Genomic DNA, 27,635 nt, shown 5'->3' with positions numbered 1-27,635 from the left:
TTTTCCTGCAATAATGTGGTTGCAAACTGTTATTCTGCGCCAATACGTATTTTGATATTTCAGGTATATTTTGGTAAACAGTAAAGTATGATAAATAGAGGCTGTGTTTCATTTTCTGTGCATGAACACTTCAAAGCTTAATAAGGTCAAAACTTCATAAACATAACGCCGTTATAAGTTACAGATATACCCAACGACTCGGTTAAAACGTTATTCCTAAACCAGTCAAGGTTTTACCTCGTATCCAGAATAACATGTTTGTACACATTTACACAATCAAAACCGCTCGTATAGCATTCAGCTCTTGTGTTTGATTGAACGGAATCTGCGTTGTTCAAGCGCCATTTGTCACGCTTATTCGTGCCGACGCTTTTGTGCTGTGCGGGAGATCGTCTACGACTACAGTTTCCAAAAACCGACCACTCCAATCTGTCACAAATGCAAGCGACGAACGGCCAAGCCTTAAAACAACAACCATCCAACCTCCAATAATCCGCGCTGGGCCGATAAATCCGCGAGACACGTCACAAAAGATCACTTTCCACTTTGACACAAAAGCAATCGTACTTGAAAAAATGCGCCTGTGTTAACCATTTTCGGATCGCCGAATAAAGAATATCAAAACCTATCTAGTCAAATTACCATAGGTTACAGTTATAACAAGTTATTTTTCCCCTACAATGTTTGGGCAGCTTTTGTAAACAATACCTCACACTTCATCATAGAATAAAATGCGGACAACGGTCGGGCGATTTAATAATAACATGCAAATAATTTAATTGTGTTTACGCATGGTATCGTCCATGTCGCTTGTATAAAACGCTCATAACCTATCAAGCAATGGTAATTCAAAATGATTTTCCAAATTTTATCCCTTTTTTACTGAACATTTTTCTTTGTTTCTGCAACAAATCAATCGCTGCCGCAGCATATTTTTCCCTATCTCCTATTTCTCCTTCTGCAATACTTTCCTGAAACACTGTTTCGGCAGCCGTTCTCGCTGAAAATGTTAACAACTATATCCGGTGTAGCAACCTTTGTGCAACCGTCACATGCTATATAATTTGACATAGCAAATCCTCTATTACATATCTAAACGTATTTTGGTTGGCTAACGAATATTATAAACTGGACAGGAAACAATATCAAATGCGAGATGATTTGTTGTTGAACATGACACAGAGAAACGCGCAGTCAGCGGTCACAACCATTTTTGTGCATGGTGAATAATTCATTTGTTTAAACGCTCTCGCACATGAAATGTTAAGTCGCACCGGGGTTAGAAAGGGTCACGCACCAAACAAACGGTCGAAACAAAACGTGTAATTGTTTCTAAAAGACGTTACAGAGCCAAACCACTGGCAATGAACCTGGTCAAATACTATCTATTGTATAGTATTACATATCATCTATCTGCAATACTTGTTTTTTACAGCACACATGTAGAGACTTTTAACAGCTTGTTTAGTACAGACATACTCGGGTGCAAAAAACTTTACACATTATTTATAAAAAATAAACGCAATATTTTCTCATAATATTATTACAACTAAAAGTTCATCTAAACGACCAAATTCAATAAAACTTAGATAGTCAGAAAATAATAAACTCGTGACCTCGTACACGTTGTCCACATTTAAATGTTTTGGATACCAAGCCTGTGGCACCTAACAATGCCTACGTTCCTATGTATACGGACATGGTCTCGTTTAAACAACATTTGCGACGAAACTGATAGGAGATATTCCTTTGTTCGAAATCGAAATAAGATTTATGATCCGACTTTCCTTTTCGACCTGAATCTATCTGCTTTGCTCACCATGGAGTCGCGCGCCTTTTGACGACCTGACAGAGAAATGATGAATAAATAATCAGATATCGTGAAGGGAAGGGAAGTTTCCTGTGAGGTAAACTGATTTTTTTTTTGAAATACCTAAGAAAGTGAAATTAAACTCACTTTTCTTTAAGAAACGCAAGCGATAAAATTGTGATGTTTAAACAATAATTTTGGTCGCACAACGACACTAAAGCACCTCGAAATAAGCTAGATTAAGTAACCAGAAAAATGGTTTTAACATTTGCATGCGGCCAGATCAAATTTTTCAACTAGACATGTTTTCAACCCTCGAATTTCACGACAAATGGTAGGGAAAAATTATTACGAATAAAAATATTTATATTTGTAATCTGTAAGTTGTCGGAATGAGTGAACTACATTTTGTAACAAATGCGTCAGAAATTAATATTAGTCTAAACTGAAAAAAAAAAAACTAGCGAACAACGTACGCCCAGCAACTAATTGAGATATTATTTGCTGTATGAAATTCTCGTTATATATTGATTCTTAACAAATATTACACATTCTCAACTTTAAAACTTTTTTTTCGGTTTCAACTTTCAGATCTGTGACTGAAACCTTCGCTTTGCGGGAACTTTCTAATGTCGACCCTTGCGGGCGGCAGGACTGATGGAGTCGTCCCGATCGCCTTTGTGCTGCTGGCGCTAAAACGGACACTGCGACAACACAGCAAAGTGGCGTCCTGCCCCCTGCAGAGGCGACGGTCTTCTGAAGCCTGAAAAGTCGTCAGAAATCGACGCCTTAGATCGTTTAGTGTTGTTTTAGCATGGAACAATTTGCCGCCTGGAGGACTATCTCGCCCGCTTTTGTGAGGCAGCCTCCTTTTCCGTGGCCTTTTCATTGTCAAGTCGAAGTATCATTTGTGTATTGACTTGAACGTGCGCATTCTCACAATAAAGGTATCTTATGTGGCAAGTCTACCACGTGTCTAAGCACTTCCCGTTATTCTTTGTGCGGAATTAGAAAATGAAACATGTTTCTTGCTTCCGACACATGTATATAGAAAAATAGGTTTAGGTTTTACGCATTTATGTCAATATTTTGTAATTTAGAAATTAAAGTGATTACGCGTGTTGAAAAGTTGTTAATTTTTATGCTGATTTTATCAAAATCAGTAAAAATGTGATCTGATTACCATTTTGAACAACAACTAAAAAGCTTTTTTTTTGTTAAATCGCATTTATACAAAGCTTAACATACTGTCTGGTGAAAATGCCGGAATTTCTGTAAAATGTCTCTTCGTCTTAATAGAAAGTATCAACATCTTTCGGGTTAATTCGTCACGGGTATAAGATATTTTGATGTACAGGACACTGCAGAGATGGGTTTCTAGTACCACTAAGGTCGGACAACACAAGATAGAACTCCCCAGAAAAAGCAAACTAACCGTTAAATCACGAACAAAAAGAGGGCATTAGTCACTGCGCCGAAAATGCGACCGCCATAATCCCTAAAGTGAAAAAGCTGTGGGGATTACAACACAATGGAGCGAATAGGAAGTGATTCGACCGCGAATATCGAGTGGATCCCCTACGTATAATGCTTCCCAGTGGTTGGAATTTAACCCACGTGATATTCGGTTGAATTTGTGAAGGAGAAAATGCCTTCGGGCCGGATATTATATTTTGACATATTTTGGTAAAGAATATCAATACATTTTTTCATTTGAAACAGTTTGTTTGATACTGCTGCAATGCGAAGGGAATGCGGGAGAAAGGTCCAGGCCATGATCTCATAAATGTTAGTGTTTGCTCCACTATGGAAAAAAACGGCGTTTGATCAACTACAAAATAGAGCAGTTTAATGAGTAACAAAAAATGCCGTTTCATTGGCCAGACAAATAAAACACGGACTTTTCATGAATTGCATGATTTCGGTGATTAATCGAAAGTGATAATTGTACATATTATTTACTCGATATTTTCCTATAGTACCAGTGTACTGATGTGTACATTTTTTATTCAGCAATTTATAAGCGCTACAGCACCGTGAAAGTATATCTGAAATATATGAAATGAGCATCGCAAAGCTTTTACACCAAACACAGGAAGTCAAGTTTGAACAAAAGCGAGCGTGGTAAAATATATACAAAGCTATGAAGTGCCACTAGTGTGTATGTTAAAAACTACATATAAGAAGCAGTGATCATTATAAAAGAAAAACACATTTCACTTGACTACGTTTAGTAGTATTTAGACAGTGGTAAAGATGTGTAACAGTGATCACATAAACATATTCATTATCAACATTATAACACGAAGAAATTATAACTCATGTACAAAATTTGTTCATATTCTGTCATAGGTATAATGGGCGTGTAGGATAGGAAATGTTGGCGGTTGTGATTAAAAGAAACAAGTGCAGACAAAACGAGACATCATGGACGATTGGATCTTGCAGGCCTGAGTCATAAATGCATTTGAGAAGGAATGTTTAAGAGCAGAAACAATAAACACAAAAATAAATTTAGTCGTCGAGTTGACAGAGACAAGCAACTCCTCTGTTCACCCAATGCTGTTCTGGCATCGCTGAAGGAAATCTAAAGATATACATGACCCACGTTTGTTAGAAACTTTTAAAGGAGAAAAATCAAATTTACGAATGGAGGAGGAGTTGGATGTAGTCTTAAACACGCCCCATAGTCACGGCGAGGGGACAACAAGGTACGTGTTGTGGTATTCAATGAATTAGCTTTTCTTTTTTCTAAATTCCGTAGAAATAATTGTATAAAAACTTGTACCACTGTTCCTTAATGTTGACAGAATCTACCTCTACTGAGCACTTTCTTACTACCAACGACACCGATTTATTAGGACAGGAAATAAAGTATTTGTGTAAGGAACAGTTTTTCCACTGTTTCCACCACACGTTAATGCACCAATATTAATTCACTGCTTCAACGCAACGACAAAATACAAGTTAATAATTTGGAACAGAACGTTTCAGATTAGCGTCAGCTGAAAACTGAGGGTGACCGTGAAGGCAAAATCGATTTTTGTATGTTTATAATAAACCTGACTTCAATCTGAAACGTTCTGTTTCAAATTATCAACTTGTACTATCGTTTCGTTGAAGCAGTGAGTGAATATTGGTGCATTAACGTGTGGTGGAAGAATAAGCCATGAGTGTCGGTAAGGGTGTTAGCGTCGATAAGAAATGTGGCAAGATTTGTGCTGTAAAACTTAATCAGTTTCTTTGGCTTCTTAAAACAATAACAACAATTTTGAAATGAACTTACTTTATTGTAAGGACGTAGTTGGTTGAATGACCAGTGGTAGACAAAACGCCCCTACGAGCGCTGGTCTTGTACACTGGACATTTGTAAACTCTGTCTTCACACAACGACTCTCGCTTGTCGCGGATCTGATGCGGCTCCAACCAAATCTTATTGCGGCCAACGTTAAGGAATATAATTTAAGCAGTTCCCGGCCTGTTGGCCAGACAAAAAATCTTTACTTTAATAATAATTTAAACGCCCATTTTGGTACAGTGAATAATACGCAATGGTGTATCTTGTTTAATTTTCAGGGCTTTACGCAAAAAAAGATACCTTTATTTGTTTGTTATGTATTTGGCCAATTTCGGCGTTGAAGTTATCGATAAAACATTACAAAAATAATACAGCCAAACTTAAGTGCAATAGGTTTAAAACTTGGCAAGCAAAAAGGATACAGCGGGTATGACGTCATAGAGCGTTTTTGTTTGAGATTCGACAATCACTTTCTCTTCGCGACACCATCTCGCTCCCTCCATAAACAAACCTTGAATGTAAACTCCGACGGTCTACAGAGAAATATTAAAATTAAAAAACACAATATTGGAACAGATTGTGACCTCATTGACCATTTATGGGTCTATGTCAGGGGCGGGCAACTTGAAGTACTTGGCGGGCCGGATTCGTGAATCGATACATTAATCGCGTATTTATCCACCTATACAAAGACATTATCATGTAAGACCGGAACCTGTCTGCGGGCCGCTCAAAATCTCGTCGCGGGCCGTATGTTGCCCGCCCCTGGTCTATGTTGACCCGATGACCATTTTTAAGATGCAACAGTGGTAAATATGAGGCCGAATGCCTATGGTCTTGGGCTCAAAATCCACCAAAAGCGTAAATTTGTCTTCGACGACGCCTGCGATGCATCTACGACCAGTATTTATTGATTGGTTTAACTTACATGTACATAAATTTTCATTGGGTCGTCTTACAGGTTTCATCTTACCCTAATGTTCAAGTTGGTCGCCATCATGAAACTATTTTCTTACCGGCCTAACTTTTGGCCTGTCCTTGTCAGTCACGTGATATCTGAATTCAAGTCGGTCGATTGGGATCTGACGCAACCTCGCGTAATTCTGCATGCTCCCAGTGAGGAAAGACTGCGTGAAGAAAAATCCAGATATCCAGAAAACTACCGGCTTGCCGTGAGTTACCCAAGTCTGTGAAGCAAACAAGACGTTTTTGTATTATGTTTTTTTTCTCTCTATAATTATACCTTGATACATGGCAACAAACATTATGCAATTAAGGTTTACCACAAGTCGGTTTGTAGATTTTTGCTACAACATAGGAAAACCCATGACCTCAATTACAACACGTTTCAATAACGTTTAAGGACAGTGTAAATAAATTTAGTTTCGAACAAAATGCCTAATTTAAATAATAACTAGCTACACTATTTAAAAGTCTGAAAAACACTTCATACGCGAAACAAACCTTGAAGAACTGCAATCTGGCGATCAGGTCGCTCACGTAGCCACCTAGCGGTTTTAGCGACGGATATGATTTTGCCGCCCACAATGAAGGGACTTTCCCCACAAGCATGTTGTCCAACACATCCTCGAGTTCGGAGGAAAGAAGAACCAGGCCACGTAGAGCGCGTTTCAAATCCTTAAAAGAATGACCTTACGAGGTTAAATTGTTACTTCAATATGTGCATCATCCCATACGTAATATGTTATTACACTGAATTTGAATTGATTGTTACTAAATATATTTTTTTTTGCATGTGAAATACCGTGGCCACGGGCAATAGACTTTGTTAACCAATACCTCAACACATTTTAATAAAGAGAGCAATACTATTGGGTGGTATCCACAGAACGTATATAAGCATGGTTAAATCCATCCGGAACTTTCTAAACAAGAGATATAATTTATTTTACTCATTCTATGAATGTTTAGTTTATCATTTCATAAACCGTACAAAGAGAATGTAATGAAACAAAACTTGTTTTTGATTATATGTTTTTTAAATGTTGCGGACATTTTGTGGCGTTGAGATATAAAATTAGCAGCCGCTAGGTGTCACAAAAGAGCCACATTTTTTTGAAACTGCTGAGGTGACAAAACCATACCTGAAGGCTGCTGCGAACGACGGACGTCAGACTGTTAAATCGGATGAGTTCTTGCACAAGCACCGTATTCATGCTTTCGCTGTAGTCGGTCGGATATTTAGTCTGGACGTCTTCCAAGTTAAATGGTTCTGGAAGTTTGGACAGAATGTCCGAGGCCAGTTCTTGCACAATTACCTGCCATGGTTATACAGTACTAACGCGTTGATGTTTTAATTTCAGACTATATTCATAAAATAACTCATTTTCAGTTTTGTGGTCCTAATAGCATTATAATCGGTGCACACAGATGGCCACTATTTCGACCTAAAAGGTCTCATCAGTGCAGTTGGTGTGATTATAAGACGACTTTGCTGACCAAACGGCCAAGCTGATGAGACCCTTTAGGTCGAAACAGTGGCCATCTGTATGCACCTTATACACAATTCATATTATTGGCACCACATTGCTCAGCATTACAATCTTCTTGCGGATTTCTATGTGCTTTGATCAACGATGTGGTTTAACGGTTGGTCCTACGGTGTGCAATAACACAAATAAGGTTATGCTGGAATGCTTAATATGTGTATTTCAATCCCCAAAAAGATTTTTAAGAACACCATATATCGCTTGTGTGCGTTTGCAACGTCAATATGGTCAACAGCAGCTTGAAATAAGAGATGTTTTTAACATTACTTGAGGGGATTTGCCTCCAGCAGCAGTTGACAGGCGGGGCAGGGTGACAAGGATTCCGTCAAACATTTGTTGAGTTTCATGTTGATCTTTCGAAATGTCAGCATTGAGGTGAAATCCGAATACCTAAAAAAAAATCAATAAAAATATACATAAGTTAGGTCACTTGGTGTGGCTAGAAAACCATAAGTTGCATGATGATTCACTGCAATTGTAAAACGGCGGGCGATTGGAAACATCGTTCAAGCGTGCCTAGGACATCCTGGGTTCAAATTCTTTTATTTGCCAATATGTCACTCTACATAATCCTAGTGGAACCCATGTACAAATGGTTTTAAATCCCGACTTTTAGTTTGTACCTAAAATCATACCATTGTGATCCAACTAACCACATATTATTACAACTTAGTAGGAAATTCAAAAAAAGACCCGTCAATGATTAACCTAAAAAACAAATGCAGTATCAATTACGTTTAAAGGGGTGTTCACAATTTAAAAGCAACTTTGCTAACATACAGACATACGACATACACCCATATTACATATAATATGTTTAAAATGGTGCAAGACTGGGTGCGGTAAATTTCCCCAAAACCAAGTCTATCGCAGTAACCCCAGGGCAAAAAATTTAAAGGACCAACCCAGGTGCAAATACAGACACACCCCCTTTTCTCTCTATTTCCCATTCCGTCTCTTTTTTAAGTCTGCAGAGCACACAACGGAACGTAGGTATAACAGTCAAATTTTTCTGCGCTACATAACTGGACTCCTGGGCCACATTTCAGTTTTGCATGACGATAGCGTAATCTATGGCTAAACAGTCATTAAATACGACAAGCGGAAAGAACCCTGACAACATCAACCGTGGTGTAACTACAGATTATGTTTGGTGCATTTCTGTCGAATAACTTATTTCATGCAACAAGTGGCCAAACAACACGTCCACACACGAAAAGAAATATCATACTGCCGAGTCGATGGATGTGAATGCATGTGAAAGTGAAAAGTATTACTAGCCATGACCTAGATTATTGCACTACCTTCCAAAATACTGGTCTACAGAATATGTACATTTCACTATACGGCATCATCAGTATTCTAAACAACAAACATAAAACAAGAGCAAAGATCAGAATTAAAATCAAACGCACACATCCAGACTTATATATACCTAACAGCCAGACTAGCACGAAATTAAATAAAAACACAAGCAGAGTTGCAGTCAACGTTTGTAACAAAAACGCTGTTGCGCCATCAGTTTGCTCTTGGGGTAAAATCAACATTAACAGGAAACACGCCAGCGGTTGGATTGATTAAAACGGAGATAAATTATTTTTTTAAGTATTACAGATACAATAAATGCTGATTAAGATGTGCCCAACTTTCATCTCATCTTGGACTGGGTCCAACCGCTGGCGTGTTTCCTGTTAATGTTGATTTTACCCCAAGAGCAAACTGATGACGCAACAGCGTTTTTGTTACAAACGTTGACTGCAACTCTGCTTGCGTTTTTATTTAATTTCGTGCTAGTCTGGATGCCCCATTCATCTCATCTTGGACTGGGTAACAGGGGCTCTGACTTATGACCAGGGGAAGCACAGGACTTCGTTAAACAATAATACTTTGAGTGATAAGGTTCATTTTGGACATTACCAAAAACGGTTTTTATATTTTCATCGTTGATTTGGGTAAGAGAGAATTGAATAATGCAGCTCGTTTCCTTGCATTCAACTTTCGGAAACGTTTTACTCTATCGATGTCATGGAAATGCTACATAGAAGAACTGAATGCCTTCAATACCCGGCCACGAATTCCATAACATAGTAAACATACCGGTGTATGATGAAATTGAATGAATCATCCTATCCAAACAAGTAATGATTCATACAATGCATTTTAGCAGCATTGTCAGTATCTTGAACACACTGACACAACATTAAAAAGGCATGCAAAATTTCAAATTGAAGGTTATGTTTATGATACGCACCATTAATTACCAAACATTTTTTGATGTTAAGTTTAAATATAACCAGTTTCAATATATCCAAGTATCCTGGGCAAAATACAGGGTTGATAGGAAAAATATCTGTCATCACAAGTAGTGTGTACTAGAGTAACACTGTACAGTCATGACCGAAGGTAACCCGGGTCCCACAGTCACGCCACTTCGTAGAGAGACAAGGCTCTCATCGTAGTAGTGATCACGCCACTATGATCAGTAAAACGATCACGTGAATAAGAATCAACTGTAACTTAACCGGATGTTACCCGCTAGACAAAAAACAAAACAAATATTTAAAGTACAGTTACACACCATTGCACCACGAGCTTATTCATTGTACAAGAACAAGGTTAAAATTTGCAAATTGACAACCAAAAATACATATCGTGTCCACGTATTATCAGTATCTGACAAATATGCAATTGTCGTTGACAATTTTGTAGAGCAAATTGCCTGAACACCCAAATAGGTTAAAATTCCAAAAAAACACTAACAAAATGTTCGGCAAGTCAGTTGGAATATATTGTACTACATGTGTATGCGCAAAATCACAACAACTGGTTTTCGGATTTTTTGTAAGAAAGCGCGTAAGTTGCTGATGTAATCACGTGATTCTGCAGCGAGCCGTCGAGCCCCTTGAATGCCCAAATTTAAGTGACATACCCGGTGTATTTCAACACACATATGAATCACTGCCCTCAGGTTAAAACCAACAATGAATCATACATCAAACAAACCAGTAAGGATTGCTGCACGAGAGGATATTTAGCAGCATTGCCGTATATTCAGAAAGGCATTTTTAATCCAAAACAAGCATTTTGTGTTTGTGGTCAACATTTTTAGGCCCATATTCCCCAACTATTCAAACATTTTGATGATGATTACTTAAGACCAGACACAATTACAAACAAAGACTGATTAAAACTAATTTATCCGCCATACAAAAACCAAACTATATGCAATGGCTAAAGTCACAAACATTATTGTTAAATCATTACAATACATGTTCTAAGCCGGGACAAAAGATATTGATAATCTTGTTTTTATTGCAAGAGAAATGTGTACAACATAAACCTACATTGCTAAAGCATTTTTCAAAAAAACGCTTGCATTCAATCAATCAATCAATGGTATCACTATTATTTAGCTACTCATTCAAGGTAACATGCTGGTAAATTTCCATTGCATGGATTGGAGACTGGGCAAAGGTGTTCTTCCCCCTGTCAGTTAGCTCATACAAAAGCAATAAATGGGATTTAAAACGCTTCTACGTTTTGTTGCTCACAGCTAGGCGCGAAAGCGGATGTTCAACAACGTGACTCAATTGATGATGCAAGATTACAAGTGAATTTATGAAAGCAAGTAACAAAGACCACAAAAAAGATAATGCATTTACTGTGACACTGAATATTTTGTTCAGTTTGCAATGAATGTCCATACAACACACTTCACTGTCACACTGTCACCATACAACCTTGACCTTGGCAAATATTTTTGCATTGCAACAACTGAGTTTGTTTCAAGTTTAAAGTCACACTTCAACGCCGAAACGGAAAATTTTGGCAATTTTTCCAGGTATGGGGGATGTTCACAAGGGGAATACCCTTATGGTATTGTTTACGCGACTACAGTTACCAGATCTTAGCAGACACCGTTGCGTTAGACTAGAGAACACATACTGTTTTTAGCATTGCAACTAGTAGGACGTTGTTTTTTTTTGATTTGCTTCTTTAGTGTTTTTGAAATGCAGATGCGCTGATGCAGGTAATTAACTAAATTTTAGTTTATAGCAATTACAGATAATGGTTTGTTGAATTTCATCAACAAAAGAAATGGGATGCAAACAACAGCAAAATGTAAATGCTATTAGACAGGAAACAGACATTAGCAGGTCAGATATTTTCTGCTGGCTCTGCAACACTTGCTAAAATGTTCGTTAAAATAAGGTTATCTTATAATTTTGTCTTGTAGTAGTTGGAAAGCAATGTGCAATAGTGCCGTGAAAACTGAGAGTAATTGCAAACTTAGGATTTAGTACAGAAGTTGTAAAGTTGGATTTAGTTTTAACACAAATATCCCTTGCCAAACTTTCCAGTAATTTGCATAAAAAGCAATGCATGTAATGAGTTCAAACAGAATAGGAAGTGGTTTAAAACCAACAAAAGCTAATTTTAAGACACCATAATGTTTCGCAACAACACAACGCAAGTTTCGATCAAAATGGCAAAAGCAAAATGATACAAGATCAATCAGGCAGAAATATAGGAAAATGGAAATGCTATATTTGAAAAGCGGAACCGCTTAGCGTTGTCGTGGAATAGGGCTGAATGTTGGCGTCTTGTCTACACAGACTGGCATGGTGCTGGTCTATACACTGAGGGTGCTTAAAACTGATATACATTGTTAACACCGGGAAGTTTGCTTTTGCAGAACTAGTGAAACTTAGGCACGCATGTTTCAAACAATTGCTACAAACCATTTACGTTCAATCTACATGCTTTGTCGACCCTACAAAACTCTGTTATATTTCAAGTAAGTGAACTAACTGTGTAAAACCTGCTATGGCAATAAATCATTACGTTACATTGTAATGTATTCACAGAGTGGACTCTAGCTGACAGGTATAAATAATACCAATTAAAACTCCAAAAAAGGGAGGAACTGTAGACAATGCCAACTCCTTTCATGTAAGTTTTTTGTAGTGATGACCTAAATTCGTAAACCAACGATCTGAATAAAAAAAATCTATTATTTAAGCCTAGGCTCGTGGACAAGGGTTGTTTTATGTTAATATTCAACCACAATTTTACAGAGAGGAGGATGACCAATGTGAGTGCCAGTGGTTGATGCCTCGACAACCGCCGGAAGATCATCAAGTTCTTTTGGAGAGTACAGAGCCAGGAGGTGAAGAAAACTTGGATCCAAGAGAAGAAGAAGAACCTCCAGATGACCAGAGAGGCCCACGTCCAACAGGACACCCTGATATAGAATTAGCTCCACAATATGATATTGTCCTCGACCAAGAAAACCCGAATCAACAGGAACAGAACGAGGAGTTTGGGGAAGAAATACAACCACTGGATGATGGTGACGAGGACGAGGAGGATGAGGTTGGACAACCAGCTAGTGGAGACAAAGATGACTTCGATGATGGCAATAATGTCTTCATCAACGCACACGTGCTAAATTAGGGCATTACATTTTTTTGTTTGTTGTACATAGTTTGAAGATTTTTTTAACGTTGTGTATTTTTATCATTATCTGTATCAAAACGACATCGCACATCAGGGGTGTCATTAACTTGGAACCTAAAATATTGTAAATGTTTCTTTGGTGGTGCTTCAGTGACTTTACGATTCGATTTTAACACGCAATTGTGCTTTTTTGTTCTCCTGAATGTCAACAAAACTTGTTGCCGATCAAAGGGAGACATTAGAAGAGCTAAAAATACCACACAAATTGACAGTAGTAACAACAGATATTTCATACTAAAAAATACTAAAAGTTTCAATGGTGTTGTCGGATTTTAGAAATAAGAATGACATCACTGTTCATACGAAATCTTTTAACTACATGTGCCAAAACACTGCTTATAGTTTTATATGTTTCGCTTTAATTTTTTAGTCGCACGACTTTTATTTTATACAATTGTCTCTAATTTGCGTAAAGATTCGTAATTGCTGGAAATATGGCGCAGCTATCATTTTATATTTAATGCTAAACCAGGACGTTACAAAATTCGCAAGCTTAAAACAATGATGATTTGCATTGGTCAATATGTTGTTGATTCAGAGTGCTATGGTTTGTAAAAGTCGTTGCTTTCTGTAAATACAATCATTAGCATCCAGATGCCATGTGCAAGTTTTTGATGGAGCAGAATTTCAACACTAGGTGCGTAACAGTTTTACAGAAATAAAACACGCTAAACAGCTTGACTCACTAAATAAAACCAGAATTTATATAAATAAGTATTCATATTTGGGACATCAAATGTAAAATCAAACAATTCTGTGGAAGAAATAGCTACCTTTTGAACCATTGCACTAGACTCTTAGCATCGTCCCAGGTCACTGGCCTTATTGGGTCAATAAGTAACCTGTGGCGGCAACGATTTCTGGGCAAACACCGGCGAAAGAACGATTTTTCGGCAAAGAAAGTGCTCGACAGCCTCTGCAGTGTGCAATGTTTTGCAATGCCGGATAGTCCACCTGATTTTTTGTGCGACATAATGTTTGTAAGAAAACCTCGCGGCAGCACTAACTCACTAAATGGTCGAAAAAATGCTGGTTCCATTTGTGCAGAATATTGTTTTGTCAAAATGCTAAGTAACGAAATAAAAATATAGAAGATGGGGACAAACAATGTATAACACGACAATATCGTTCAATGAAAGAATGGGCAATCCATCTCTACAAATTGTATGCTTTAAGTCGCCGTAGCATTTGGTGTGAATGGGTAAAAACTACTTCAACCCCCAGCGCTGGTACATGGGTAAGAATTAACAAAATCTTTACGGGATGGAGAAAGGCATAGAATGCTACATGACAAACTGTTTACCTGCTACATTGTGTTGCAACGGTCTGAGCGTTATTTCGAAAACTTTCGCAGACAGCACGATTAACTGGTTGACGTCACCTCACGAGAGAGATGATAATGGTGAATGGTTGTGCAAGGTGTATCAATAATGGAGTCGTGGAAGGTTGGCAAGGGTTTTCAGAATATCCGTCTAACAGGCAATCAGTGATCAATTCATGTTTAGTATTTCTCTGTACAGAAACCTTTGCCGTTTGTCATTAAAATCGACCACGCGAGAGCTTTATGGAAATTTACTATTTATAAACTGTTACAAAGGAGGCATTTTAAACACACGGCTGTTCATGTCTGGACATTGTGTCTTAACAACAGATGCATCTGATGTTAAAAGTGGGCTGGAGCAAATTTACAAATGGAGTTGATAGCATAGGACAAATTCCAAACCATACGTCATTAAAACTCGGCGGGTCAACTTTCAATTGGATACGTAAACATGACGGGGTAATTTTTTGATGGGTAGTTTGCACGAAATTCCCCGGGTAGAAGACCAGAAAACAATCTTTGCAATACGCTCAATGTAGACGAGAAACTCGCATTTTAAAGCTGGTGTAGAGTAGACGACAAGCAGACAACGAAAAGCGATCACAGCCCTGAAGTGATAGTGAATACACTCAGAAAAACGTTTAATAAAAATGAAGTGATTGTTTGTAAAGATGTTGTAAAACATTAATAATCGCAACAAACCAGACAGAATTGTTTTTATATATTTGAGTGAGCGTCTCAGTCAAGTGTTTTCTAAATATTTGCTTTTGTTGCAATAATTTTGCTGGTAAAATAAGGTAAAATAACTCTTTGCGTATAGTTACTGTTGTGTAGTTTATCATCCAGGTTAAACCAAACCCTCTATTTTTAAAGTCGCATTACTTCATGCTGCACATTGTCAGTGTATGCTTGGGCAAACATCTACATATTTGCTAGGTCGAAAGCACTTTAAAACATCTTTTGACTGACGTTGTAACGGCAAATTAAGTCCGCATGACATCATATCAAGACATAGCTTGTTCAAACCTCCAAATTTTTTTTTCATTCAAACCTCACGTCGCCGGATTGTTTCACGCCGATGATAGTGAATACAAAACATTTCGATTCTAAATGTAAGTTAACGAAGTCTGAAAAAGTGTTTGCTAATACGTACAAACAAACCTAACATACAAGAGGAATAAACCTTTCTTTTAGCTTCATCGGTCTACACCACCTTCAAATACAAGGCTTACTTTTTTCCACCCTTTCTTTGCAATCAACCACAGGAATAGCCATGGCTGGTCCTTTTCTGTAAGTACACGAAGCCTGTTTGCATGCAGCACCTCAGTAAAATTGTTTTTTGATGTATAACACACAATAATTTGCAGATTTACAGGCACTTTACACTGAAAACGATTGCAGTACAACAATCGAAACGTCTGTATTTTGTTTTTGATATTTTGTTTGTGTTGAAGATTTACAAAACCGTCAGTTATGTTCCTACAGGAAAAATATTCATTGTCAGAAAATAATGGAATCTGGTTAACTTGACACATTACATCTTTTGCGTTTGCAGCGAACAAAATGATGACGACTGTCCATGTCAGTGGGTGATTTCAGATCGTCAACCTGAAGAAATTCAAGAGGCATCGGAGAACTCGGAATCTGAGAGAATGTCATTAGATGAAGAAGAGCTTCCAGATCTTCTGGATGATTCACGTCCCATAGGATGTACTCAAGTTGAGATGCCAGAACAGGAGGCCGACATCACCCACCCGATGCATCTGAATCTGCTGGAGCAGCATGTGGAGATTCCAGGGGATAAGGAAGAAATCCAACCACTTAGTGGAGTTGAGGGAGTCTCGAGAGAAGGCGGGAGACCGAGAGAGGAAGATGTGTCCCAAGATGATCCAGCAGCAGGAGAATTAACTGCAGACGAATTTGAAGAAAACAATTGGGTCATCCCTAACGAGGAGATGGTCACAAGTCCTTCACAACCTGAACCACAACGCGACAATGACAAGGATGATATCGATGACGTCAATGATGTCGTCATTAATAAACACATGACTGAATAGAATGTGGGGTTGGGTTCTGTACATATCTTTCAGTTGATATCAAGACAAATTTCCGTTTGTGCAATAAGAAACATGGACAAGATTGTGTTAAAACAAAAAAGGGGGGATTCTGTGATTAGGAACTTCCCTGTTTTCACACATTTCATTGTCAAGGAATAACCTGGTTACATCTGTTTTCGTACGTTTTAACCTCTTTACCACAAAACGCAAAGTTAGTTTTATAACAGGATAAATAATAACAAACGACAACGAATTTTGATTCGACCGGACCATGGTTACATGTGAGTAGACACAGGAACTTTATACCACCTATGGGTTATTGCGTTTTGCATTTTATCTCTACGATTTGGCAAACATTGCATCATGTCACACCCACTTGTATATATTGTATTGTTACCCCATTCATATACTCACTTTGTTGTGCGAATTTATCCTTGGTAACACTGAATGTTGTAATTGTCGCTTGTATTAAATCACGGATAACTGAGCAGAGTGCTATAATACCGCAATAGGGGTTTACGCCATGTTTTTGTTATGGTGCAACATAGTGTAAAATGTTTGTTAACAAACTTAACAATTCAAACACAAAAAGTGATCAAAGTTCAATCTAGGAAAAGACATTTCTTTGCAATTCTCCACATAAGCCTGCTTTGGTGACCGTCGTTGGGCCGGCTTTATCGTGAATGAGCGTACGGTCAATTTATGGCTGCTATACCGCAGTTAAGAGGAGAGCAAACACGAGCAAATCGATGCAGAATAAACGCGGTTCCAATGACTGGCGTTGCGAACTACATTGTTGCAATCAAACAATTCCAAGATGTGATTTTTCAAGCATCGTTAAATCGTTTGTTAGAAACCTGCACCGTTAATATCCCTAAAATCGAGGGTGTGCAAAACCTGGCCAACTTTAACACAAGTTATAAAAAATAATGGCGCAATCGTCTTCTGTCAACAAAGACACACTTTCTGGGTAGGTGATACACCACACGGTAGCCAACGGAAAATACCTAACATTATTCCTCATAAACTTGATGTTATTGTTGCACCAGTTAAATGCTCATTGCAGAAGGATGTGCAATGGCAACATACGACGTAACAGGTGTGGAACAAACCATTCTCAGAAGCTGATTGCAAAATAAACATTTAAAGCACGTCAGACTCACACTGTCCAACATATTGTGGCAGATGTCAATCATTTCCTGAACAATGGGTTCGCCTGGCCACATAAACTTGGCGTAAATAGCCTGGGTTGTACCGACTGGCCGATGGGTATTTACTTTCTGGCCTGCACGGCGATCAGTGGCTGTGCTGGTCATGGCGTAACTGCCTTTTTAAACGGATATATCAGAGAAAAAAACACAAGGGTTTGAATCGTATTTCTATTGGTGAACACTTTCATTGTGTTAAAATTTTGTTGGTTGGGAGATGTTCCATGATATAGGCATATAATCGAGTATTGCAATTCAGAACACAATATAAGCGGTACTAATCTGACAGGTACTTTCCCGGGGAAACCTATCAGCTCAAACTGGTCTATATGAGCCCATTGAATTACTCCGCACCAGTTAGTTGCAGCCTACGTGGTTATGCATAAGGTTTACAGAAATAGTGTTCAGAATTTACTTTCTTGCGTGGTTGAACATTAATGACATTCAGATACGACGAAACGTATAAATAAAAAAGCAGTAAAGCACAGTCAATTTTGAAAGCATTTTACGCAGGAGCAATTTTATAAACCGCAATTAATCAAGAAACATTTTTTTCTTGTTCAATAAAATTTTGATAAGGAAAGCTAATATGCTGTTAACCATTGGTAGACGTTTCAAACACATCCCGTTGTTTGTTTTGTGAATGGTGCAACATTTCAGTATATTTGTCAGCGCATATCGCTGCGTGACTGTTGAACTACAGAATAGCTGCTCGAGGATAGGGCAAATGTTTGACATTACCCCAAGTTAACACTGACTTATCTGGAAATAAAATCGCCAAACAACGGTTTAAACGATTTGCTCAAGTACCTCTCATGAATGTCAAGTACATTCACGTTGATGGATACTTACAGACAAATGTTATTATACTTCTAGAGTACAGGGAATTTATGCTACGTAGCAAAGTTGAAACTGCACAACTCATCTGCATGACAAACCAAGAAAGTTTATCGATCAATTTTTCCATTATCTCTGTATTCAAACCACACGTAGCAGGCCTGTTTCAGGCTGATAACAGTGAATTCAAAACCTTTCGACACTGAATGTAAGTATACCACTTTAGTATAAATCTTGAATAACAAGAATCAAAAAATGTGGAAGAAAACCACCGCTAATACATTAACAAAATTTTTTATGACGGAAGATTAATATGCAATATATGTTTCTAGAGTTTCACAGCTGCATACACGGAAATACAATCTTTCATTACATATTCAATTGCAAACACAACTTGACTAGTGATGGCACGTCCGTGTGTGTGAGTATACACCGACTGCAAGTGCATACATATTCCATGGGTACAATAACGAAGGAAGTTTTGTTTAATAAGAGAGTCCGGCAAATTAAACTTGTGAATAAAAAAAACACTATCCTGGTAAAAAATGATTTTCATCTTTTCTCAGATTGAAATTTTGGTATTTGTGTAGTGAGAATGACGACAACGATTGTCCATGTCAGTGGGAAATTTTAGATCGCCCACCTGAAGAAATTCAAGAGGGATCGGAGAACTCGGAGTCTGAGAGGATGTCATTAGAGGAAGAAGAGCTTCCAGATCTTCTGGATGATCCACGTCCCATAGGATGTACTCACGTTGAGATGCCAGCAGAGGAGGCCGACATCACCCACCCGATGCATCTAAATCTGCTGGAGCAACATGTGGAGATTCCAGGGGATAAGGAAGAAATCCAACCACTTGGTGAAGTTGAGGCTGTTTCGAGAGAGAGTGGAAGACCGAGAGAGGAAGATGTGTCCCCAGATGGTCCAGGAGAAGGGGAATATACTGCAGATGAGTTTGATCCAGAGCACGAGGAAGAGAAACAGAATAACGAGGAGATGTTCACAAGTCCTTCACAACCTGAACCACAACCAGACAATGACAAGGATGATATCGATGACGTCAATGATGTCGTCATCAATGAACACATGACTGAATAGAATGTGGGGTTGGGTTCTGTACATATCTTTCAGTTGATATCAAGACAAATTTCCGTTTGTGCAAGAAGAAACAAGGACAAGATTGTGTATTGTAGAAAAAGTCGGGATTCTGTGATTTGGAACTTCCCTGTTTTCACACATTTCATTGTCAAGGAATAACCTGGTTACATCTGTTTTCTTACGTTTTTACCTTTTCACTACAAAACGCAAAGTTAGTTTTACAACAGGATAAATAATAACAAACGACAACGAATTTTGATTCGACTGGACCATGTGAGTTCACACAAGGAACTTTGTACCGTCATTAGTTCATTGTGTTTTGCATTTTATCCCTTTAACGATTTGGCAAACATTGCATCATGACACACCCACTTGTATATATTGTAGTGTTCCCCCATTCATATACTACACTTTGTTGTGCGATTTACCCTTGGTAACACCGAATGTTGTAATTGTCGCTTGTATTAAATCGCTGACAACTGAGCAGAGTGCTATAATACCGCAATAGGGGTTTAAGCCATGGCAGTCAATTTTAAAAGTATTTTACGCAGGAGCAATCAATTTTATAAACCGCAATTAATCAAGAAACAGTTTTTTCTTGATCAATAAAATCCATGAACAGTTTTCGGAAAACGTTCGTTATTCCTGGGTGCAAAAAACTTGGAAGTTAACTATTTCGAAAAGGAAAGCCAATATGCTGTTAATCATTGGTAGACGTTTGACCAGAGCGCTATAATACCGCAATAGGGGTTACGCCATGTTTTTGTTATAGAACTTTACGCTTTCGAGACTCAAAGCAATTTGTAAGGAGGGTATCAGAAATTACGATATTCGCACAGCTTATCTAGACTCCAGAGGCAGATGTAAATCAGTGGACAGTTGTTTTTAAAATCGCTTACGCCTATGTGTATTTTGTAGTAGGCTTATTACATATGGCGTAATATACAAATAAGTTGCAACATCTTAAACAATTGCTCGTCAGTTATTAATCTGGTGGATATAATAAAAAAGGCTTTTACTGCCTAATTCGGTCAATCGACTTTTGTTTAACAGAATTCACAAAAAAGGTTTAAACTGTGTTAAAAACTGTTGTGCAAAACTTGGGAGTAATGACAAGGTGATGGTAACAAAACTAATATTTTAATCCTGTGTTAAAGGAACCCATTTGTTTAATAAGAATCGGAGTAACACTTAGTTTGCGTTTTCATGAATTATGCTTATTTTATGTGGTTTGGAATTGTTTGTCTTACATCAGCCAGAAAACACTATTGCGTCATTTAACATTGCTGTGTTGCGAAACAAAGGTACACTGTTAGACATAACAAAACCAACCACGTTGGCGCAACAATACGACAATCGCTAGGGTCGTTGAACAAAAATATATCGATCGCTCTTTTCATTCAGTGTCATGACGAAGAACAGTTTTAGGAAGTAAAAATCTTATTTAAACGAAAGCACCATGATGCGATGGTGTCTTAAGACCGATGTACGGAAAGGCAGAAATTGGGTAGTTGCTGGCTTATTGGGTGTTGCTATTTTTTAAACTTTTTAGTGTGACAAGTTCTTGAGGGAAAAACTATTTGATAATTTCTAGCGTAAAAGGCTTTAGTAAAGTCCAAAGGGATTTTCCCTTGTACTGAAGGCCCAAATAAATGGACCCGTATCACGAGACACCTTGCAAATTCTTTGTTCTTATGACAGTTATTATGTCAGGTGCGATAGAAATAGAAACCACATCAGCATAAACCAACAAACAAGCAAGATTATTGTGTGCAACGTGCGACTTTGAAATTCTGCTGATATATACTTCTATATATCTAACCGTGTCGCAAAATTGTTTCGAATACAGAAAACAGGGACTATACAGTTCTAAATTTTGAGTTTTCAGTGTTTGACAAAGGTTTTCAGAATTTTCATCGCTTTTATGTTCCGACCGCACGTATCAGGACTTTTCCAAGCCGACGACAGCGAATACAAAACCTTTCGGAACTAAAAGTAAGTTGAAACAGAAACAGCAACCTCACAGGTCTCGGGAAACAATTTTTGCGGCTTTATCATATACTGACTTTTTGCAGAACGACAACTGCTCATTGCTGGCTCAGCAATTTCACCGCTCAATTCCCCCATAAAAAACTGCCATTTAAACAAGATGGCAATACCTTTCATGTGGGTAGTTGACCTCAAATTTGCATGCATATGCTTTGTAGATTTGGGTAAACCATTATAGATTGTTTTAAACACCCGGACATCAATTAAAATCAAAAATATCAGTTTCTACATTGCTAAGATTCGAAAACAGCCCATCCAACCTGGCCTTTGTCAAATGGAAGTGCCAAATGTATATTTCTTAAAAATACCGCGACTTTGGAATATTACTCTGGCATTTTATACAGCGAACCGGACGATGGTACTGCTTGCCAGTGGATTTATGGGAACTCAACTGGCCGCCCTCCAGGAAACCCAGATGACCAAGAGGAAACACGTGACAACGACCAACGAGAAAACAATTCGGGGCGTCACGTTACCGCAGGGATGTTTTGAAAAGCGCAGGGATGTTTTGAAAAAAATGTACAGATTGTCACTGTTTAGTTGTAAATACGCTTACGGTATTTTTTTAACTTGAGACAATCATTTGAGTATCTGCCACTAAACTTCAACCAAATATATATAATACCTGACAACTTAATCAAGATGTAAATGTATAGGATTGAAACATTGCGCCATGCGATACGAACGTATGCATTTACTGATTTATGCCACTGTTTTATCCACAATAGCATGCAGTCATTAAAGTCGGAGTACTTGACATGCGTAACAGGCTTGCAGATGCCAAACCGGAAATAACGCATTTCCTTTAAAATCGCGCACACTTGTTAAACAAGCGTTGTCCAGCTGCAGGCCAAATTTGGAAATTTCTGGATAAATTTTGTTTCTTATTTCCGATTTTGTACAGTAATACTGGGCAGCGGGTAAACTAACGTTTTTTTATGGCCGGCGACAACATTTAGTTGGACCACACAATGTCAAACTTTTGGCGCCAGTTTGTCCAGATCCCCCAGCACAATGTGTAAATAAAATCACAAACCACATACGGGGTCTTTTTCAAAGTTGCTTCAAATCTATTGCATGCACAGTTTAGTTTTAATAAAATCAATAAGGGTTAGCCACAACATAGAACAGTATCAGGTAACGGTCCTATACGACACAATCAAACAGAGGCTGTTTGTTTCACCATAATTGCGCAACATTAGCACAAGAGCTAATGTACACGTTTGCTTTACCCAGTCTTAACAGAGAACTGTATGAACGCAAGCTAGCATTGCCTTGGCAAATAGAAGGTATGGAAAATGTGTGGCACTATCTTTAATCAGTTCTAAATCAATGTATGAGGTTAGCACAATTTTCAGATTGCCCAAATGCAAAAAAATAACATGCAGTTACTTGCGGGAACTAAAATCTAAGCTTTGAGAGAAATAATTGTCTCTGTAAACACTATTACGACATTCCTCCACAACGTGTCGCAAGCCCTTCTATGACAAGGATGACGCAGGGGTTTTCCAAAATTACCTACCTCGGGGTGCGTATGGAGGGGCAGATTTTTGATGTACTTTATATATTCCTCGTAGTCACTCTCGTCCGGTGCAAAGTAAATATCTCCTGACGAAAATTTGTAGCTTTTGGTTTCGAATACGTCTCCACACAGGAAGTTGGTGAGTAAGCTTTTAAGCAGTCGCCGGTCGTAATCATCAGTGACCCTGCCGCCATAATTACATTCGCCTACAAAATAACGTAATTTCACATGATTTTGTTTGATGACAAACTGTTCTAGTCTTTGCCATCAAACCGTTGCTTATGAGGAAGTTACATAACCTGCCAAAAATGCGCATTTCGTAGCGTTATTAATTGATTTGTAATCGCATGGTTACAAAAACGCGCATACCATGTAGAAAGTAAGCAAATGTGTGCTATGATCTTGTGTTTCGCAAATTAATGAAACTATGCCTAGGGGGTGTATATCTTACCAATTAAATAATTCAGTGCTACAAGAGGGACATCGTCATAATCCCGCAAGAACATCTGTGTTTGTCTTGCGCTGATACGAAGATCCGACTCGTTAAATCCATACGAGATATTCCATCCGAGCGGGCCAAAATTCCGCCTCTCTTGCACCAGCGCGTGGAAAAAGCAAAGCGAAAAGAGAATCTTTTTCCATGTCTAAATATTTTGTATAATTGTAAGTTTTTGTGGCAAAATAAGGAAAGTAGCGTTTTTTATGTAGAAGAAATGTGAGAGTTGACTTCCACACAGCAGTTCACGGAAGTTACGTTTTTCTGTTGTAACCTGGGTTCGAACCCACGCCATTCTAGGCAATAATCCCTATCAGGTATTCTGCTTTGGTAAATGAGTCGAGCCTTTTGACTGATGTTGCCGTCCGCCAGCACTGTGGCGCATTACATAGGCGCCTGGTCCGGGGGGGGCAGGGGGCCGGCACCCCCCTAGGTTTTTCAAAAAAAACGAGTGGCTTTTACGCGCGTCTGTCCGCACCATGTAACTCGTCGCATTCGTAACGTTCAAAGAAAAAAAGACCTAAAAACAATGTGTTTTTCTTACACAACGCACACAAAACATGTTGACCTAGTTTCGCTTACGTAACTGACATCGGTTGCTGCAACGTCAGTCTCGCAGTATGTTATGCCAACAGGCTCTTATTGGTTGTGTCGTAGACCGATCTCGTGCGTTCATCGTTTACGTCGCCCTTTTGGTTAATACGCCTCATGCATTGAAATTCAAACGCAGTTTTTCGATACTTGATGACGTCATAGTAACAAATTATGACGTCATAATATAGCCGTCCCCCCCTGGAAAAATGAAAACTAGGCGTCTATGGCGCATTACAATGCATTTATGGTTCTCGATTGCCACCTGGCGGTTTTATTATCTCGAAAGAGATCACCACGTAAGAGACTTGTGCGGCTCACTGCTGTGTTATTGTGATATAGTAACAGTTGCTATGGCAGACAAAATCAATATTAATCATGTCTTACTCCGTGGTTACCAAGTTTTATCAGGAGATCAAAGCATATAATAAGCAAAATGTATCTTGTTTTCGAAGCCCTAATACTACATAAAAGAACTCGTAAACAAACTTGTAACGTACCGAATCTTTGTCCTTACTAACTCCGTGAAAAAATGATAAATCCGATATTGGGTCGTTCTTGTAGGAACGCAACAGGTTGGCACGGAGTCCTTTCGGTGGCTCGTTTGTCATTTTCACGCTGTTCTGAAGTACGGGGACAGGAAATTCGGGAGAAGGGTAACTTGTAAGCCATAGTCGAAAATCCTCACGGGTCGTGTTCTTGTCCGTAATAACCTGGTTTAAATATTACATATTTATATGAAAAAGTACATTTTTTATGCTGTTATTTGACGCAAAGTGATGCTAAGGCAGTGGTGGACAAACCTTCGACTCTTGTGCCAGAAATTATCAAGACTTGGACAAGAGGGCAAATTGTCCATGCGACTATAACGTAGTGGACACAAGATTATTTGCACTTTGGTTTATGAAGTACTAAGATTAATTATTGCAATAGTAAACGATTACAGCAAATTAAATCTGCACTAAAATTACACTAAACTGCAGTATAAAGAAATGTTATATGACACTTGTTTATTGCAACACTGGGCGGGGGGAGATTGAAACTGCCCAGCTATGGCACGTGGATCGGATTTGTCATTGTGTGTATTAAAATAACCATGGCATTGCATCAAATTTTTTCCAAGAAGAAGTCGTAACAAGATGGGAGATATCACGTTCTGGTGAGGTTTAAACTCACGACCTGAGGCGCACGTGGCGACTTTACAAAGCTTTCTGGTTAAAGTGGGCATACTGTTGTCATGCCATGCCCACAAAGGAAAGACGACCGTCACGTTTTTAAAGGGAACTTCTACTACGTAACAAGACGCTGCATGCCAGGGTATAGGATCGCCCCACTGCGAAGGCCCATGTTGGCATCCATTGTGATAATACTAACGCTGGTAATACTTACTTTGCTTCATTCAAACAGGTTCTGGTACTCCCAGTTCATTTACTAGCAAATGCCAAGATTAGTAGATATACCTATACATCTACATAAACTTCGCTTTTCGGTTACTATCTGGAAAGAAGTTTTGCCAAATGAGCCTCATCATATAAATATCCGTGAATTTGTTGAGGCAAACTACACGACAAATACATGCTTAACTCAACATTTCGATCATGTGAGTTTCACTTTTGAAGGCTTCAAAATTTAACTTCCTCAAGTTCTGCTGCACTACATGCCACAGTTGTCGCAGTCGCCAAAACTGTTTTCTCGCAGTGAACAACTATTTAACGATCGTAAAAGCAAACACAGCTTTGTTCAGTTAGTTTACTATTCCTGGTTAATGTTTAACAGTCTCAAGGTCTTTCATCTTAACATTTATGTAAAGACCTGGAAAGCAGCAATAGTTCCACTGTTAACAAGCAAGTTGCAACAGCACAAGCGTGAATTCATAACCTATTGCATTAAACCGAATACACTCGCAGCCTTACCTCTTCACAAATTCTCCGTAGTTCTGGCAACCAGGAAACAGCCAAGTGGCAATTTTGCAATACAATCCATGTGCCGTTGTGCCGCGCGTACTCGATCATGCGTTCAGCAATAGGGCCTTGCCCTTGCCCAAGGGAAATTGTCTGCATTCCAGACGACATGCCTGAAATATTGCAACGGTCACGTTTACATGCGTGTGACTACGGGTCGAAAGACTTGACTATGTCTAGCAATTGGGAAATCTAGGTTAGATACAAAATAACTTCGCAACAAGTTAATGATTGTAGTCATTAAGCAACACAAATTCGCTAATACGAGATGTTGCCCTGGAATAACTAGAGCGTCTTATATAGACTTTTCTAAAATGTTTTGACAAAGCAGAAACAACAATATTTGTTAGCAACCAGAGTTTCAAGCGAATACCATGCTGCAATATATTGTTTTTAGCGGTTAAGTTGGTACAGATATTATAAAGCTGAAAAATAAGGCATTTGTCATGTATTTTTCATCTTGATATTCTTAATACACAATCAAAATGTGCAAAACACAAGAGAAACAAATGTGATTTGGTTGAAAAAATCAGGAACTACTTTATTTCCAACGAATTTGAATTTGTTCATGCATGTATTAAACAGTTGATGTATTGATTCGCTGGTCAACAAACAGTCATAAGCATGCACGCTTGATTTCTTTCTACTTGAGATGCAGCAACGACGACATACTGTACATAATCCCATTTTGATTTTGTGTTGTCTGGTCAACACTGTTCTCCTCTTTCGCTGCAGTGATTTTGACATTGAACGGGAACTCGCTTAACTTTTCAGCTTGATTGGTTTTGCTCGGAGCCAGCGTAACTTCGGGAGCTCCGCCAGCCATCGGCGGGGACAGAAGACCTTTTTTGCTGTGCATGGATTCTCCAAAGCCCGACATCGTTTCGGACAAACTTAATAATCGCCCGCTAATTTCGCTGGCAGTTATTGTGGGGGCTTCTTGGGGCATTGGGGGTCGGGGTGGCGACCGTGGGCGCAATGAAGCCCTTCGCGAAAGAGGGTTTCGCGGCGTTTTCGGGGTAGTAACCTGGGTGGTTATCGGCTCAATGATGCCTATACAACGTGGTGGACATGCAAAATGTTGTGAATGTTTTCATGCTTGTAATTTGTGAATGAGTTGAAATAGTTTAATATAGTTGGCTGAATGTCACAATAGAATTACACCATACACGTGTTTACTGATGAAGAATTACGTAGGTGACGTGAACAACAGCATGCAGTTTTACGCGACAGAATTGAACATGTATTAAACCACATACATAAATAACTCCTTATATTTTCAAACTTTTAAACGTTATAAACAATAGCAACAGCTAAGTAAAAACAGAGGCATGTTACAGTGTCGCCCTAACCGCCG

At 38.6% G+C, this 27,635-nt stretch overlaps 4 protein-coding genes and 1 long non-coding RNA gene across 13 annotated transcripts in view; 4 read left to right on the top strand and 1 right to left on the bottom strand.

Annotated features, from left to right (window-relative positions):
- Window positions 1–3,800: 3,800 nt before the first annotated feature.
- Window positions 3,801–27,635, bottom strand: part of LOC145901344 (dynein axonemal heavy chain 3-like) — a 94,979-nt gene continuing 71,144 nt past the window's right edge. For 5 of the 8 annotated variants that reach the window (XM_082988979.1, XM_082988981.1, XM_082988982.1 and 2 more), the window contains 12 exons: window positions 26,951–27,331; window positions 26,231–26,391; window positions 24,818–25,030; window positions 23,682–23,874; window positions 23,231–23,436; window positions 7,886–8,008; window positions 7,214–7,387; window positions 6,573–6,746; window positions 6,125–6,295; window positions 5,531–5,641; window positions 5,097–5,242; window positions 3,801–4,397 (listed from right to left, as the gene is read on the bottom strand). In XM_082988979.1, coding sequence (XP_082845105.1) covers window positions 4,325–4,397; window positions 5,097–5,242; window positions 5,531–5,641; window positions 6,125–6,295; window positions 6,573–6,746; window positions 7,214–7,387; window positions 7,886–8,008; window positions 23,231–23,436; window positions 23,682–23,874; window positions 24,818–25,030; window positions 26,231–26,391; window positions 26,951–27,331 — 2,126 coding nt within the window. In that variant the 3' untranslated portion in view covers window positions 3,801–4,324. The remainder of the gene's footprint in view (window positions 4,398–5,096; window positions 5,243–5,530; window positions 5,642–6,124; window positions 6,296–6,572; window positions 6,747–7,213; window positions 7,388–7,885; window positions 8,009–23,230; window positions 23,437–23,681; window positions 23,875–24,817; window positions 25,031–26,230; window positions 26,392–26,950; window positions 27,332–27,635) is intronic. The other 3 variants (XM_082988983.1, XM_082988985.1, XM_082988984.1) reach the window with 1 other exon arrangement.
- LOC145901385 (uncharacterized) lies at window positions 12,287–13,725 on the top strand. Its single transcript, XM_082989047.1, has 3 exons — window positions 12,287–12,416; window positions 12,487–12,571; window positions 12,697–13,725. Exons 2-3 carry the CDS (start codon window positions 12,555–12,557, stop codon window positions 13,073–13,075), a joined length of 396 nt encoding a protein of 131 aa, XP_082845173.1. The 5' UTR covers window positions 12,287–12,416; window positions 12,487–12,554; the 3' UTR covers window positions 13,076–13,725.
- Window positions 15,409–16,892, top strand: LOC145901381 (uncharacterized). Of its 2 annotated transcripts, XM_082989044.1 has the most exons (3): window positions 15,409–15,571; window positions 15,654–15,749; window positions 16,015–16,892. In XM_082989044.1, exons 2-3 carry the CDS (start codon window positions 15,733–15,735, stop codon window positions 16,514–16,516), a joined length of 519 nt encoding a protein of 172 aa, XP_082845170.1. In that variant the 5' UTR covers window positions 15,409–15,571; window positions 15,654–15,732; the 3' UTR covers window positions 16,517–16,892. The 2 variants fall into 2 exon arrangements, with proteins under 2 accessions (XP_082845170.1, XP_082845169.1); XM_082989043.1 differs by having other exon boundaries at window positions 15,555–15,749.
- On the top strand, window positions 18,612–20,363 carry LOC145901380 (uncharacterized). Its single transcript, XM_082989042.1, has 3 exons — window positions 18,612–18,769; window positions 18,894–18,982; window positions 19,152–20,363. The coding sequence occupies exons 2-3, from the start codon at window positions 18,966–18,968 to the stop codon at window positions 19,657–19,659; spliced, it is 525 nt and encodes a 174-aa protein (XP_082845168.1). The 5' UTR covers window positions 18,612–18,769; window positions 18,894–18,965; the 3' UTR covers window positions 19,660–20,363.
- Window positions 21,515–22,670, top strand: LOC145901390 (uncharacterized). The gene is made up of 3 exons (XR_014402520.1): window positions 21,515–21,654; window positions 21,735–21,825; window positions 22,053–22,670. It is a non-coding gene; the product is annotated as an uncharacterized LOC145901390 (long non-coding RNA).

Source organism: Ascidia mentula, chromosome 5 (assembly GCF_947561715.1).
Source record: "Ascidia mentula chromosome 5, kaAscMent1.1, whole genome shotgun sequence".
NCBI lineage: Eukaryota > Metazoa > Chordata > Ascidiacea > Phlebobranchia > Ascidiidae > Ascidia > Ascidia mentula.
The sequence above is the reverse complement of the archived record's forward strand: the minus strand, read 5'-3'. Positions and strand labels throughout refer to the sequence as shown.